The following is a 17,756-nucleotide window of genomic DNA, read 5'->3' on the forward strand; positions in this document are numbered from 1 at the left end:
ACACAGAATGGAGAACCAATAGTTCTCTACTCAAAGAAGAAGAGAAGGTTACTCACCCTGTCCAGTAACTGTTTCTTTGAGATGTCTCTCTCTATGGGTGCTCCAATACTTGCCCTCCTCCCCTCTGCTTTGGAATTCTTTACAATGGGCTCTACAGTAGATAAGGAACTGAGGACAGTTTGTCCATGCAGTTCTTTATAGCCTTGGGGCAGGGCATGAGGCTGTGGGCAGTGCATGCCTGGGCTGAATGGACCCTGCTACCTAAAATCTGCAATCTGAAGCACCTAGGGAGCAAGCACACCTAGAGTGGAGCACCTTTAGGGGGATACATCTCAAAGAACCACAGTTACTGCACAGGGTGAATAAACATCTCTTACATTTGTTTTTAAACCTGCTGCCTATTAATTTAATTAGGTGATCCCTGGTTCATGTGTTATGTGACAAGTAAATGTTATGTGACTATCAGTAAATCATATGAATAAATGTTATAACAATAACTAATAGTGATGATTGCATGTGTGGTTGTTTCAAAGTTGTCCATGAAGCACCAATAAAGTTCACATGTTTTCTAAGGACTCAGCATTACATGTCAATCCTGAGTACTATGGTCACTCTGCTTCCTCTGGTTTAGAGACCAAGGTCACCCATCTCTGATACAGTCAGTTTCTTCATGCTCTGAGTGTCTCACATCTGATACCAAGATGATAATTTCTTTGTGGCGCAGCTGTCTGGTACCATTGGGCAGACTGTTGTTGCAGTTTTTATTTCAAGTTGTTTAGACTGTAATGTCACAGCCTGGAAGCTTTCTTTTAATTCAGAATTGAAATACTTGATTTAGTAACTTTTAATTTGTAAGAGTGCAAAAATCAAAGTGAATTGATGAGAGATGCTTTATTGTACTTCACTATTAAAGATGTCCTTGCACCTTAAGCTGAAATTGTGTGGGCCATAGTCCATAATATAAAACAGTATCTCCAGTTATTAGTGGGGGAAATACAAATGATGAAGTCACTTGATGAAGAACAACATCTCTTTCAGCTGGCATGGTGACTCAATTCACTGTCAGCTCAGTGCTGCCACATGTTCTGCATCAGTGACTTAGTGACGGATTTCCAAACCTCAATCCAGCTAGTTGTAGCCATTGCTTTTGGTGAAAGGAGAGGTGGAAAAAATCAAATTGGATGTCATCTTAGCATAAATAGCCTTTTACAGCTTTGATTAAGAGTGAATATTGACTGTTCCTCAGTCAGAAAGAGCCTGTGATATTTCCAAGCCTTTTCTTCCCAGGTGTTGTCTTTTTGGTGAGGTACTTATGGAGATTTTGTATCAGACAGCTTTGGAGATAATTAAGTGGAAAATGAATGGAATAAAAGAGCTTCTACCACACTTATGTAGTAACTTTTTTCCTACAAAGTGTCATAAGGATATTTAGTAAATCTGTCTAGAACATGGTACTGCTCTAAAAGTTGGAATATCTTACTATATATCAGTGGTCTGCCTGCAATCTGCACAATAAGGTATTGATCTGATGGGAATTTACTATCTTCCAAAAAGCCAGGCTAGCAGATCCATATAATCATCTCCACATTTGTGATAGCATTTCCGAAAAGAGGTGTAGTTTGATCAAAGATGGATGGATTTAGCAAAACATACAGCATTAGGTTCTTCCTGTGCTACCTGAAACAAGTAGGTATGGAACCAATTTATTGTGCATAATTTATTTCAGCCCCTGCTGAAATTACTTACACTCTTTGAAATTCCTCAGATATATAGTCAATAGGGAGCTCTCTGCGTACATTTGCTTTCCTACGTGTTTCAGTTGAATCAGATATGCAAAATGTAGCACTCGTGGACATTTTGTAGATTTGTGAGAATTCCTTGGGGACTTTGGGTCAAGTCTAAAAAAAATTAGTTGATTGTACTGATCTTTATTTATTATTAGTAGTAATATTTTATTTATTTATTTTAATTAATTAATATATTTGTTTGTGTCTGATAGTACACACAGTGTCTTAGGGGTTGAGCTTACATTTTACAAACTAATTATTAATCTATGTATAATTTAATATAAGTTACTAATATGTTAAATCAGTTTTTCACATTGTTTCAGAAGGCTGTGTGTGGGAACACACAACAGAATGGAAATCACATATAAAATAATCTGAGCGCTGTATGCTGCATATTTGTCAGATGTATTGTACATTGGATTCCCTGGATTTTGTAGAGAAATAAGAATATAAAAACTGGCAACAGTTTAGCAGCTGCTGTAGAGAGATGGATGCTCAGGTTTTCAAATAAGTGTGCAGGTAGTTGCACAGACAATTGCATATCTAATTTGCATTTGTAAGCAACACCATTTTTTGCAAACCACTGGTAATTTATATGCACAAGTCAAGGTAACTGTGCGTTCAAATTAAGCATACAAATGCTCATTCTCTGCTCTGTAAATTGAGTCCACTCTGTATGCAGGTATGTAAATATCTGTGTGTGCAAATATATGGCTCACATTTTCAATTACTAATGTTTTTGGATCCCCAACTTGACGCTTTTAAAGGGGCCTGATATTCAAAAAGTGCTGAGCAACCATCCTCTGAAAATCAGCCACTTTAAAGTGTCTTAAGGTGGGCATCCAGAACTCATGGCACATCAGATCGCAAGTCACTTTTTAAAATTTAGGCCACAAATAATTAAATAAAATGTACATATATTTATTCATAGACTGGTCAAACTTTTCAGACCCTCCCACTTTAATTGCATATTGTTTATTTTACTTATAATAAAAGTAACAATTACTATAATGTTTTATGTTATTTTTCACTAATAAAATGTCATTGGGAAAATTGTGGATTGAATAAGAATAAGGCATATAGAGGACACTATAAAACAGGGGTTTAATACTATTTGGCAGAAAGGTGGATCTGAAACCTCAGCCACAGAAATTCAAATAATAGATGTTCTGCTGACGTGGCAGCACTGAATTTTTTGAGTTTTTTGCCTTTTGTTCCTTTAAAAAGGCAGCTTACATATAAGCCTGAATACACGTTAGCTAAATTAACATCTTTAGACCTGACTGGTTCCTTTGGAGCCATTATGGACTATTATTTCAGCCATCTATGGACTGAGAAATCTCTGAGCAGGACTCTTTACAGTAGCAGAGATATTAGTGTTTGAGTCAAGAATCCATATACTAAACTGTATCCAAAAGGGCCTAGATGTCACAAATTGTAATATTAAAGTATCTAAATATAAACTTATACAAACACCCATAAAGCCAGGGGCCAATATAGCTAAGGTTCAGGTCAGTACCGTAAAATGGTCTATCATAAATGTGATCATACTGTATTTCTAAAAGGTATATTTTGTCAAGTAGCAATATCTTCATTTTAGAGATCTGTAAATACATAATTCTATTCTTCACTTGTAAAATATATGTACACAATATTTCCATATGCCTAGGTATTAATGTGGGCATTAGAATACATTTCCAAAGTATTTAAGAATAGAAATAACAATCTCATTCTTCCTTTCTAGCTTGTAGGAGACATAGCTTGCTTAGTTTATAGGATTTATTTGTTTCTGTGTGAAAGTGTGTGTGTATCTGTGTATGTAAAGAACTTATTCAGGACAAAGTAAGTCAAAGAAAGGAGTATTGAGTTAATTCTGAAAGTGGTGAGGTACACAGACACACTTTTGTAGAAGTTCCAGAGACTTGGTCAAGCTGCTGTGAAAGTTCTGTTTCCTGCACTCTCAAATCTCCCCCTTTTAGTCAACAATTTTATTTTTCCGTTGAAATTAGCTTTTGTGGCTGTTCATGCTCATGGAGCGTAAAGCAATCTCTTAGACAGCTAGCATTATTCCTATGGAGGAACAGAGATTTTAGACTTGACTATTAATGGTGGCAACCTGTATGTGTTGCTAAGCTGATGGGCTGCTATGTTTTATACCATTTAGAGTATGTGTCTCCACTAGGAGCTGGGGTGTGATTCCCAGCTGGAGGAGACATATGCACACTAGCTCTCATCAAGCTAGTGCACTAAAAATAGTGTAGCTGCAGTTGCACATGCAGCAGCAGGAGGGAGTAGCGGCTCTGAGTACACACCTGTCCAGACCCCGTGAGTATGTACGTGGGTAGCTAGCCCAAGCTGCTGCCTTTGCTACCATGGCTACACTACAATTTTTGGCAATGAGTGCTAGCATATTTCTCCTGGAGGTGGGAACCACACCAGAGTTCTGACTGTAGACATACCAACAGAGCTTTATGAGGTGTAGCTTCATTACTAGATAGGAATCTCAGTAATAAAGTCTGGAAGCCATAAATATGGGGGTTATTATGGCTGTGTATTGGAGCTAAAATGTATACTTTGGTAACTCTGTTTGGGACAGTGACTGTGTCTAACTCTGTCTGTACAATGTGTTGTATAATAGGGCTCTGAACCTGAATTGGGTGGTGGATGCTACCACAGCATAAAAGTTTAATAATAATAATAATAATTAATAATAACAATCAATTACTAAATGCTTGCCCTGAATTCAGTTCTCAGGCTTTGCAAGCAAACACCACTCTTAGTTTTGAATTCAGTTAACTCCAACAGCTAAAGGGAATAATTCCTGCCTTTTTCCACAGCCCCCTCTTTTCTTTCCTCAATAAACCCTGCCCCTGTTACAGTAAATATAAGATAAAGTCTCTGGTGTTCTTGGAGCTTGTTGGGGTTGAAAGCAGGGATAGGCAGGCTGCAGGGAGGGGATTCACTAACTTCATTGGTGTGTAAATATCCTCTGTCTGTGATTCTGGAATATATTGCACTCAAAGCCAGCTTTCATTCACCTTAATGTATTTATCCTCAAAATAACCCTGTGATGTATGGAAATAGTATTATCCTTTTTTAAAACTGGAAGACCAAGGCACAGAGAGTTTAGCATTTTTAGCAATGCTATAGCACTGCTAAAATAAAATATAGAGAGATTTTTATATAAGAAATATTCATTGCTCAAATTTGAGTGGTAGTGTTTTGTTGACTTCATTAAACAAAATAAAAAGGCTTTGGACACTGTCATGTAAATCCTACCAATAACTTTGCTCTGTACTTTAAAATTTAACGAGTTTCTTAAAATAAACATTCTTTACATTTAATTCCCAGGAGAATATCTCTGGCCACTCCCAGACAGCTTTATAAGTCCTCCAACATGACTCAGCGCTGGCAGCGACGAGAGATTTCTAACTTTGAATACTTGATGTTCCTCAATACTATAGCAGGTAAGGTTCTAACTCTTTAATCCCTCATAATATGTTTATGTTTGTCAAAATCTTGAGTGCCGTGACTTGATAGAATATATTTATCCCTCTGGAATTCAGCTGCAGTTTTATGATAGATTCTGAAACACTCACATTAAATTTTATCAGAAAACGCACAACCTATCACTGAGGGTTTAGATTCATTTATTGTTGTGAAGGTTGTTCCTTGCTCTGCTTCTGCCATTTCCTCTGCTGACAGCTTTGTCTGAAGCTTTATTAGAGTCAACAAACCATTGCCAGAGTGTGTCTGGAAATAATAATGGGAAAATGTAATTTCACTACTTCGTCATTCTCAGCAACAGCAACTAGACAGCAGAATAACAACAGTATTCCGCCTAGTACAGTTGTCACCTGGATTGTGGTATGATTAGTTTACAGCATCTTTTCTCTTTTAGTTCTTTGTACTGAATTATTATATCAGGTATTTAAAATGAGAAATAACTTCCATAGATATTCATTCTTTATTAGTAAAATAAGAGTTTTTCTGGCAGTCGTCACTAATTGAACAGTAATCGTGGCAATCCCACTTCCATCTTCCTGTTTTCTATATATTGGCAACATTTGTGATTTGAAATGTAAAAAAGAGGCAGCTTTCTGAATGATATACAAAAAATGTACCGAATATTGGTCACTGTTATTTCTCCAGCAGCATATCATATAAATTGCTCATGAATCTCACCATAGGGAAACTTTCTCATGTATCCCACAGCACTGAGCTCTAATTGGGAATAAAATTAACTCCACCAAGCATATCAACATCACTTTGTACTCCGGTGTTGCAGTTGACACACCATTTGACTTAGTTTTCATTTTCATACTTAAGATGGTCCTCCCTAATATGTTCCTCAGGCCAGAGAGCTGAAAGAACTCGTGTCTAAAACCAGGTTTAACACCTCACCTGTTCTTTTCCTCTGACTAGAACTGAGTGAATTTTTTCACACCAATAATCTCTTTGCCAAAAAAATGCCAACCCAAACCAGTCACAAATCCAACATGAATTCACCAAATAATTTGGGCTCCAAATTGTTTTTTTTTGGGAGGGCTAGAGTCACAAGGAGACATAGGCACCATTCACAAAATCACTGGAGAAGAAAAAATGGTGGTTATGCTGTGTGCCCCTTTTGCCCAATAGTTCAGTGATTAGAGCCCTTATCTGGGAATCCCAGGATCAAATCCCAGTTCTGCTAGACGTGAGGCAGAGACTAGAACCCAGATCTTCCACCTTCTAAGTGAATGCCCTAACCACTAGGCTATGGGAAGATATTATGGAATAGGTCTCAATCTTTCCTGTTGAAATTTTTCCATTTTCTTTGTATAAATAATTAAATATTAATTGGAGTAGGGAATGGAACCTGTGTGTTCCCTTTCCCAGGTGGGTGCCCTAACCACCAGGCTCTAGAGTAATTCTCTCAGTATCTCTATGATTCAATAAATATTTAAATATATATACAAAGTACTCCAGCTTCAATAGAAGAGATTGAGAGGCCCCTGTGAGCTATTGAAGTGTTATCATGATATAGCTGGAAAACCAAGACACAGAGTGTAAGTGACTTGCCCTGTGCCATGCAAGAAGGTCTGTTGTAGAACTGAGAATCTAACCAGATATCCCGAGTCCTAGTCCAGTGCATTAACCACAAAACCATCCTTCCTCCATAATTTCCTTCTTATGTTTTTAGTATCAATCTGTCAACAGTTTTTGTAAATAACATCTGTTTCTAGCCCCTTTGAATCATAGAATCATAGGACTGGACCTTGAAAGGTCAACTGGTCCAGTCCCCTGCATTCATGGCAGGACTAAGTATTATCTAGACCATTCCTGACAGGTGTTTGTCTAACCTGCTCTTAAAAATCTTCCATGATGGAGATTCTACAACCTCCCTAGACAATGTATTCCAGTGCTTAACCACCCTGACAGTTAGGAAGTTTTTCCTAATGTCCAAACTAAACCTCCCTTGCTGCAATTTAAGCCTATTGCTTCTTGTCTTATCCTCAGAGGTTAAAAAGAACAATTTTTCTTCCTCTTCCTTGTAACAACCTTTTACGTACTTGAAAACTGTTGTTATCGCCTCTCTGTCTTCTCTTTTCCAGACTAAACAAACCCAATGTTTTCAATCTTCCCTCATAGGTCAAGTTTTCTAGACCTTTAATCATTTTTGTTGCTCTTCTCTGGACTCTCTCCAATTTGTCCACATCCTTCATGAAATGTGGTGCCCATGTGGTCACAATATTCCAGTTGAGGCCTAATCAGCGCAGAGTAGAGCGGAAGAAGCACTTCTCGTGTCTTGCTTACAACACTCCTGCTAACACATCCCAGAATGATGTTCACTTTTTCTGCAACAGCATTACACCGTTGACTCAGATTTAGCTTGTGATCAACTATGATCCCCAGATCCCTTTCTGGAGTACTCCTTCCTAGGCAAAAACAATGAGGAGTCCAGTGGCACCTTGAAGACTAACAGATTTATTTGGGCTCAGTGGTTTGAGCATTGGCCTGCTAAACCCAGGGTTGTGAGTTCAATCCTTGAGGGGGCCACTTAGGGATCAGGGCAAAAAATTGGTCCTGCTAGTGAAGGCAGGGGACTGGACTTGATGACCTTTCAAGGTCCCTTCCAGTTCTAGGAGATTGGTATATCTCCTATTATTATAAAAAAACCCACTTCTTCAGATGCATGGAGTGAAAATTACAGATACAGGCATAAATATATATTCGCACATGGAGAGAAGGGAGTTACCTTACAAGTGGAGAACCAATGTTGAAGGCCAATTCAGTCAGGGTGGATGTGGTTCAATACCAAGAGAGGGAAAATTGCTTTTGTAGTGAGCCAATCTCCCTGGACATTCAATAACAGATTTAAAAGTAGCCATTCTTCAACAAAAAAACTTCAAAAACAGACTAAAAAGAGAAACTGCAGAGCTACAATTTATTTGCAAACTTAACACCATCAATTTGGGCTTGAATAGGGACTGGGAGTGGTTGGCTCACTACAAAAGCAATTTTCCCTCTCTTGATATTGACACTTCCTCATCAATTATTGGGAGTGGACCACATCCACCCCTGAATCGGCCTTCAACATTGGTTCTCCACTTGTAAGGTAACTCCCTTCTCTCCATGTGCCAATATATATTTATGCCTGTATCTGTAATTTTTCACTCCATGCTTCTGAAGAAGTGGATTTTTACCCACAAACGTGTATGCCCAAATAAATCTGTTAGTCTTTAAGGAGCCACCGGACTCCTCATTGTTTTTGTGGATACAGACTAACATGGCTACCCCTCTGATACTTGCTTCCTAGGCAGTCATTTCCCATTTTGTATGTGTGCAACTGACTGTTCTTTCCTAAATGGAGTACTTTGCATTTGTCCTTATTGAATTTCATCCTATTTACTTCAGCCCATTTCTCCGATTTGTCCAGATCATTTTGAATTTTAATCCTATCCTCCAAAGCACTTGTAACCCCTCCAAGCTTGGTATCGTCTGCAGACTTTATAAGTGTACTCTCTATGCCATTATCTAAATCACTGATGAAAATATTGAACAAAACCAGACCCAGAACTGATCCCTGCCAGATCCCTCTTGTTATGTCCTTCCAGCATGCCTGTGAACCACTGATAACTACTCTCTGGGAATGGTTTTCCAACCAGTTTTGCACCCACCTTATAGTAGCTCCATCTAGGTTGCATTTCCATAGTTTGTTTATGAGAAGGTCATGCGAAATGGAATCAAAAGCTTTACTAAAGTCCAGATATACCATGTCTAACACTCCCCCCCACATCCACAAGGCTTCTTACTCTGTCAAAGAATGATAGTGGACACACTCCAAAGCTCCTTTTTAAAGCATATTCTTGATAAATCACTGTACATTATTAATCAGTTTTGAAACGCCCACTCATTTATGCTTACAGATATCATCAACACATCCAGATTTGGAAGACATGATTATGTCTGAAGTGATATAGAAATCAGTGATACTTATACTGACAGTTGTCTCCCACAATAGACAAGCTCCAAACTTCAAAGACCTCTTTAAAGTATCCCAAAGGTTTCCAGTAAAGTTGTTATTTAACCTGTAGGTAAAGACTACCTCTGCTAGACAGGCTTTTTTTTATTAGTCATTTGGGTGGGGACTTAAGAAAGGTTTCCCTGTAATTGGTTTCACATCATTCAACTCCCTTGTAACAGTGTGGCCCTACGTTTACACTCTAGATACCCAGCTGCTACTGAATGCAAGATTTGAAGAAATACTGGTTTGTTTTTCTTATTTTTGCTTGTCTGTGTGCTTCTGTTATCTTCTTCTTAACTTTTTTTGAACACAGAATTGATCGCTACTTTGGTGGTCTTTTTGTGATGTGACACACCTGTATTCACCTAGCTGTGAACTCATCAAATTTCTGAAAGTTTGCAAATTCTGTCTGCCTCAGGCTATGTCTACACTACACAGCTTTCAGTGACATGGCTGTGTCTCTTCAACCGTGCCACTAAAAGTCATGCAGTGTAGGCGCTGTTTGTCAGCTCTCCTGCAGAGAAAAAACATCCACCCCAACTAGCGGAGTTTGCGTTGTCAGCAGAACAGCGCTCCTGCCGACAATACGTTGTTCACACTGGTGCTTGTTGCAGCAAAACTTTTGTCTTTCGGGTTGGGGGTGGGGGTTTAACACTTCTGAAAGACAACAGTTTTTTCGTTCAATTGCCAGGGTAGACATAGCCTCACAATCTCACTGTGCAATAGATGCAGTGCTTCTTGTCTAACCAAATGTTTCCCACATTTTGCTGATTAATATCCAACTTTAATTAAGCCTTTCTGTAATAGACATTCAAACTAAAATTTAGATAAGGGATGTTTCATCTGCATGTAATATTGCCTAACCTGTGTAAAGATCTAGGTCTTCAGAAGAAGATAAGCTATGTTCCCTGATCCTTTTGGTCAATCTTGAATTGACTAATGTATTTCTTAACTCTCTCACCCTTGCTGATGACGTCTTGATGCCATACATGTTAACACAATTTGTATTTTCCATGTGGGGAGCCAATGTGCTGATTAGTGAAAGATTCAAAGAAGACCATAATGCATGTTATGTTAAATGAATTCCCTTCATTAGCTCCTGTGCACACTACCCAGAGTAGGATGTGAATAGGGTGTTAAGCAATTAATGTTTGAGGAGCTTTCCCATATCATGCAGAACATTAATTAAAGCTGCTCCTTCTCTGAAACCTGTCTGCATTGCTTGGAACTACTGCCAGAGTCTTCCTTAATGATCTACAAATTCTCTAATCACTTTTCACTTTTCCAAGTTGGGTAATATTAGCCTTTGTGCGGTGCTGGAAATGCGACCCCACCCCCACAAAGATACCTAAGAAAAGGCCAGATCCCTCCTACGGGGCTGGGAGCAAACACTAGTGTTTTCTTTGTTGAAAATGGCTCATTCCAGCCTTCATACACTGTAGTGCTATCACCTCTTCTAATAGTCCTATAACTCTTGCGACATGATAAATCTTCTTAATCTCTTCTATAACAGCTGTCTAATGGTGCAAAATTATTATGAACTAGGCGTGGCCTTCCATGCAAAGTACATATGAAAACCCAGAAATGCATCTGCATCATCGTGAAATAATATTTATCTTGTTTTCTTACATTTTGAAAGTTCATTTAGTAAGTAGCAAAACTGTTAATTTATAGAATACATTTCAGTTCCAAAAGCTGTTACATTCTCTGCCTTCTCTTCTGCTGCTCATAGACTGTTCTCAGTGTTTTGTTTTGAAAGAGAGAATAAAATTTATCTTTGACAGCCTAATCAACTGCTCAGTTCAAAAAGAAACTGCCTACAAAACATTTTCCCTACGTTGAAAACAGTAGAGATGATAACTGTCCAAATGCACAAGTTTCAAGCAAAAGGTATATCAAATGCTGGCAGGAGAGCACCTTCAACAAGCTATGTGAGTCAGTCAATTAAAACAAAATGTGGGGTGTGCAATTTCATGGGCAACTTTGGAACATTTAATATAATTATAAAATCTTGTGGTAAAGATGATGTCTTGCTAAATAGAGATATTGCATATTTTATTTGCTTTCTCTCTGAAAGTGTGATTTCTAACACTCTCTTTTACTTTTAGATTTATAGTCCCTCACAGTGGGAACAAATATAAAATATTGGTTTTAACGGTGTAAGCTTTTTTACCCAGAATGTTCATGCAGACAGTGATGGGCTAGTTTTAGACCATTAGCTGTTTGTTTAAATTGCACCATCCTGTTTAATATCCTCATCTTTAACCACTGAGAGATATACCCCCCATTAATTCTTTTTTTCTGTCACTGTGCATCTGCTAACTGACTTGTTCATTTCATCTGAGTCACACGTTAGCCACTTAAGAAGCATGGATGTTTGCCAAATTGTATCCTGGTAAATAGTTCACAGCTCTTTTCGTTATATTTCCTCTTCTCACAAACAATAGATTTCAACTAGCAAGTATTTTTGTTACTTCTTTTGTCCACTCTTTTGTAGCTTATCCTTCTTCCTGCCTTTATACCAATTTTGGCATCTAGCACTTTATGAAACCATAAGAAATCATCCACATGTTCTCATATTATCCTTCATTGCAATCATTCAAACACAGTAGCGTTGGGAACTGCTGGATACATTCACCAGTGAGATTTCTGACACAAACCCATTTCCTTTCTTTTGACATCTGTGAGACTGTCCTTTCACATAAGATCTCCTTTGCCCACTTGTAATACTGTTAGCTTTGGATAATTGGTTGCTGTCTCTGCAGCAGAATCACTGAACCAAACACCAAAATCTACAACTCGATCCTCTACTCTCTCCTTGATGAAACAATATGACTGTCTTCACATTCTCAGTTCCTAGCTATTGCATAATTTCCTAATCAATTCTTCATATACTGATTATTTTTTGTTGAAACGCCTTCATTGTGCCACTTTATGTCTTATCTGTAAGTCTGCCTATCACCTCCTCTGAAACACTGTCCACTTTCATCTTTAACTCTGCTTCTCTTACAATCTTTACTCAGATCTTAATCACTGTCTATGTCAACTATTGTAGTTCTCTCTTCCTAAATCACTGTTCTCTAAGCCTAAGTAGTCCAGAACACTCGCATTCAAGGACACGTGATTTCCATAACTTTCTCTGGCTTCCTGTCCCTCTGGAAATTCAATTCAAAATTGCCCTCTTCATTTTCTAAAATCTCCAATGTCTTGTTTCAACCTGTCTTTGTAACCTCCAAGCTGCCTATTTTCTTGCCTTTTTATTCTATTTTAAAGATCTTCACCTCTTCCCTGCCCTCTCTTCTGACTTGAGCATATTTCATCATGCTTACAGCTCTGTTTTTTTTTTTAAGGGAGTTTGGATTTTTACCCCCCGAAGGTAAACACTGCACTCTGCTATTTATCAATCAGTCTCAGTTTTATACTCTCTGTGCCCCTGGTTTTTGTCCTAGTTTTGTAGACATAAGCCTTCCTGGCCAAACTCCGTCCAACCCCTTCTCAAGGATTCCTTAGTTTTGAAGCAGTAGAAGGAGTAGTAACTATGCTAATTGACTTGGTGTTCTTTCTCCAGAATCACAGGAAAACAGGCCTTATGATATAGTAACAGAATGTATGTAACCTGAACACTCTAGGTGATACAACAACAAAAAAGGTGTTTTCTTACTATTCTCACTTGGTAAGAATATAGGTGGGGGGAACCTTTAAAATAATCAAAGATACAAGAATCAGAATTGGGGAGAGAGTGTTATAACTACAAATCTGTGCTGAGGTCTCTCTGTGGTGCCCAGGTTTTAACGTGTTAAATTTGAAATCTAATTCCCAGACTTTTAACTGATTTACATACCTTAAAAAAAGCAGAAATTACCATACATTTTTTAAAAAAAAATCCCTGTATGCCATGGCGTCTAACAAATATGGGGAGTAATTATGTACAGAGTTCCTTTTAAATGATTTCCTGTAAGGACTGGGGATTATTCTTTTTTGAAGGTTTCTTGGGGAAAATGGTACATCCAGGTAATGAATGTAGACCAACTTCTACCCCCTTCCTCTTTTTTCTCCTGTTTAGCATTTTCCACTTTTTTACCCTGTGATGTACAAGCCCTCACTGGTTAATTATGTATATATTTAGCTACTGCATGTGTTGGGCTTATTATTGTCATCTAATTAGATGTAACTCGAACTGCTTGCTTCTAGAAAAATCATTAAAAATTCTTTCCTAATGACCTAGAGATGACAAAATGTCTGTAAAGTGTGAAGAAGCAGACAAGCACAGGAACATCGCTCTTAAAGAGTGTTAATCCAGATGCTGCAATCATCTAATTAAACAATATTTTGCTGTCATTAACATTTTCACCACGGAATTGCAGTTATAATTTCTTTGTCAGCTGTCTCTAGATCACTTTACCTTCAAAACTAAAGTGCCATATAAAAACATTAAATTGGATGGTTTAATTAAAAAGTTTTTTGTAATAAAGAAACATATCCAGTATTTCTGAGATCTCATTTACTGTACCTCAGTTTTATTGTTCAAGTAGATTAGTGTCATAGGCTTGCAATATTTAATATTCAGTCTTTAACATTAATCTCTAAAAGCTTAGCTGGTGAAAAATCTGCAACTGCTGAAAAGGTACAATGTCTACCAAAAGCAGTACAGGTTTATGTTTTATAATTCAACAAAACAGTAGCAATTCTTGTGTACAAACACCAAACAAGTGGTATTATGATGAAATATTGTCTGCTCTTTATAGTCAGTAAATGATAATAGCAGGATCAAAAGCAATCAGGAGACTATTCCTTGTGGAGTTAAAACAGTGATATTTATACATGTTTAGAATTATGGATATATTATCCCATAATACCACAAAATCACTGTTGTCCATCCAGATATCCATAAATAGAGTACCTATAACATCTTGTACATACTATGTCTACATTCACAATGTATATTAACATTCATTTACCCAATTTATTTTATATTTTAATAGTATACAATTGTTGAATTAATATTGAATAACATTTTATAAATAATAACATTTATACCAGTCATGGTTAGTGTTTATACAGTATTTTATATATTCAACTACTTTACAAATATTAACGAATACAACACACCAGAGCGAGGGTGAGACAGAAATATTATCCTCCCCGTTTTACAGATCAGAAACAAACAAAAAAAGATTAAGTGGCTTGCCCAAAACCACATGGCAAGTCAAAACCCAAGTCTCCTGATTTACGATTCTTTACTTAATCCGCTAGGCCATACTACCTCTTAGTGAATATGTATAAATAAATGTTAGAATAAATTATATGAGTGATTTATGGATTCAATAGTAAAATTATTTTATTTTAAATATTTTATCATTTATTGTAGTCTTGCTCCTTGAGTTGCTTTATGGTATGGCATTATTATATTCTTCTTCATTTATGAAAGAACAGCCCATACAGTGGTATTGAAGTACAGAGAGTTCAGAAGAAAGCAGGGAGAAAGATTCCTGTGATGGCATCAGGCTCAAACTGCTAACCATTTCATGCCAGTAGTCCCATTGGCTTCAATCAAGGTTATGATATGGGAAAACAACATCAGCACATTTATTTTAAAATAATAAAATCCTTTGCATTTCTACAGCACCTTTCTTTTAAAACTATAACTTGTTTCCAAAAAGAACTAGATAAGTTCATGGAAGACAGGTCCATCAATGGCAACCCTATTCTCTGAGTGTCCCTCGCCTCTGTTTACTTTGCCGAAAGGTGGGAGAGAACAATAGGGGATGGCTCTCTCAATGATTGTCTGTTCTTTTCATTCCCTCTGAAGCACCTGGCGTTAGCCACTGTTAGAAGACAGGATACTGGGCTAGATGGACCATTGGTCTGACCCAGTATGGCCGTTCTTATGTTCCTATGTTCTCATTTGAGGATCTCCAAGATCTTTACTAATATTAATTAATTAAACCCTTTTAGGGAGGGGAAATTAATATCCCATTTTACAAATGTGGAAAATGAAGGCACAGTAAAGTCAAGCAACTATACCAGGGTGTTACTTCAAAACTTTGGCAAAGGCAAGGACGAAAAACTAAAACTATTAATACTCATTCCTTTGCTTTAGCCACTGAACACCTTTGCCCTCTCTCCTTTATGCTGATAATTCTTGAATGCTTCTTGAATCATATGTTTGATAAATGTTCATCTGCTCTAGGAGTCTTATAAGAACATATATTCACTGATGTAGTAATTGTTGAGATTACGTGAGAACTGTATTTGTATTTATTTCCTCTTTATTTGTACATTGCACATATATAGGTATTAGATCAATTTGCTTTCCAATTTCTATTTGTAGCTAAATTAATTTTATATTTTCTGATATAACACTGATTTATTAAAAGTACAAAATAAGAACACAAAAACTGTTAATACCTACTTTTATTGGTATCAGTGAGACTGTATGTAAAAATAGAGAAATGCTTGTTGTTCATCAACATTCATTGAAAAAATAGGGTGTTTGTGGAGCAATGAAAGTTTTATATTTCACTAAAGCAGACATGATTTTTCTGTAGAACTGCCCAGAACAAGGAAGCCTGTGTTTCCCTGTGCTGGGTTTTGTATCCCAGGAATCTGTCCAAAATCTGGAAGGAAGCAGTTAGTGAGACAGGGCTGTAAATCTGCAGCAGGACTGGGAATTGTTAACGTAGGTTATTTCAGTCTGTTAATTTAATACATACATACACACACACGTGTATTTATTACATGATTTTTTTTAAAGAATCATGTTGCATATTATGTGATTCTCAGTAAGTCAATATGGTAGCTGGTGCAGGATTAAGGGACTTGTGTTTTTTAATGTTTCATATAATTGAGGGGTTTTTTTTACTACTGCTAGCTACTAGTTGACATGGATATAAGGTTCTTTCATATTTACCATCTTCTAGTTGGCAATTCATTCAGAATTTCCAATTGATTAATTTTAACTGCAAATTATTGTTAGAAATTGGATCTACAAATTGACTTTGCTAATTTGAACTGTTTACTTGTGGTAATGGGGATTTGTTTCTTAGATTTAGGGGAGATGCCTTGGGGCTAGAGTTAAGTTCAGTCTTTTTGAGGAGATTTTTCATCTTGACAATAGTTAGGAAGTAACATTAAAACAAAATCCACCCACCCATCTCAACGGATGGGAAACTTGATGGGGCTGGTGGTGACCAGATGATGGGAGGAGGAGAATACATGCTGGGGAGATGGAGGGGTATTCCCTCTTCCTCCTGAGTCTTAGCTAATCATTGACCAGCTGTGGGAGAAAGGGAGCTGATTGGCCCCTCTCCTTCCGTTAGTTTAAACCCTAATCCTGGCCATGTGGAGTCTCTCTTTGCTTTATTTCAGCAACCGCTCTCCCTCAGCATCCTGGAGGTGCAGCTAAGTTAAATAGGAGTAAAGATTTAGTACTTTGTGGTAGCGGCGTTAGTTCATCGCAACTTGTGGTCAGTTTCCAGTGTGGTTTAAATGATTCCCAAAAGTAAAAGACCTAGGATTTTGCTGATGAGCCTTGTGCTCATGGGTTATGGGGAAACCTTAATCTTCACAGGATGAGGTCCCCCTTTAATACCCTCTGTCCCATTCGTGAGATTGGGGGTGAGGGTGGTAGGTCTCAAGTGAGTGAGTTGAGTCCTGGGATAGGCAGATGAGAAGCTATCCTGAATTATGGATTATATGATAGGACCCCTGGAACCACTTAAAGTGCCTGGTGTGTGAGAGTAAGTTTAATGACGTTGTGGGCTGCTGCTTAAAATCCATTCCTGTGTCTGTTCTCATTTGCCACCATGCCCAGATCAACATTATTGTAATAGAAGTTTGGTTGATATCTTGGGTTACAACACACTCATGCACACCCATACATACCCTCCCTCCCTCCTTCCTTCCCTCCTTCCATTCAATGCTTTAGATTAAACTACAGCTTATAGTATTGACATTACTTTGTGTATGTAGTCCAGATAGTTCTCCACAATGTTCTTCCATGATTTAAGTCCAACGTGTAGAGGATAATATATAATTTATTAAGGCTCTAATCACAAGCCTAATACCCAGCCTGAGTAGATGGGCTGGATGCTGGACATATACTGGGGACAAGGAGTGGAGCGCAGTTGTCTCTGAATTGAGAAGCAAGCACAGAGCTGCCTTGCAGAAGCTACTTAAACCTGCGGGCTGCAGGAGCCTCCATGGGGCTTAGATACACACCTAGTGGGTGGGAAGATAAGATAATCTGCATAGTAGCAGATCCTCCTAGCTCCTTGCAGATCTCCTACTCCCTTTGCGCTACTATGTTAAAAAAGTCATTAGAACAGGGCTTCACACTGGGCAGGCAGTGTGCCAGACTTACCTCCATTCCCATTCCCACCACTGCAGTGGAATTTCACCTCTTTCTCAGGAAAGGCACCCTCCACCATCATGGGAGATGGCGTGCAATTAACCTTTTGGGT

General features: G+C 37.8%; 1 protein-coding gene across 7 annotated transcripts in view; it reads left to right on the forward strand.

Annotated features, from left to right (window-relative positions):
- NBEA (neurobeachin) overlaps positions 1-17,756 on the forward strand; it is an 831,523-nt gene that overhangs the window by 674,458 nt on the left and 139,309 nt on the right. For all 7 annotated transcript variants that reach the window (XM_039530859.1, XM_039530876.1, XM_039530902.1 and 4 more), the window contains one exon: positions 5,139-5,254. In XM_039530859.1, coding sequence (XP_039386793.1) covers positions 5,139-5,254 — 116 coding nt within the window. The remainder of the gene's footprint in view (positions 1-5,138; positions 5,255-17,756) is intronic.

This window comes from Mauremys reevesii, linkage group 1 (assembly GCF_016161935.1).
Source record: "Mauremys reevesii isolate NIE-2019 linkage group 1, ASM1616193v1, whole genome shotgun sequence".
NCBI classification, from domain to species: domain Eukaryota; kingdom Metazoa; phylum Chordata; order Testudines; family Geoemydidae; genus Mauremys; species Mauremys reevesii.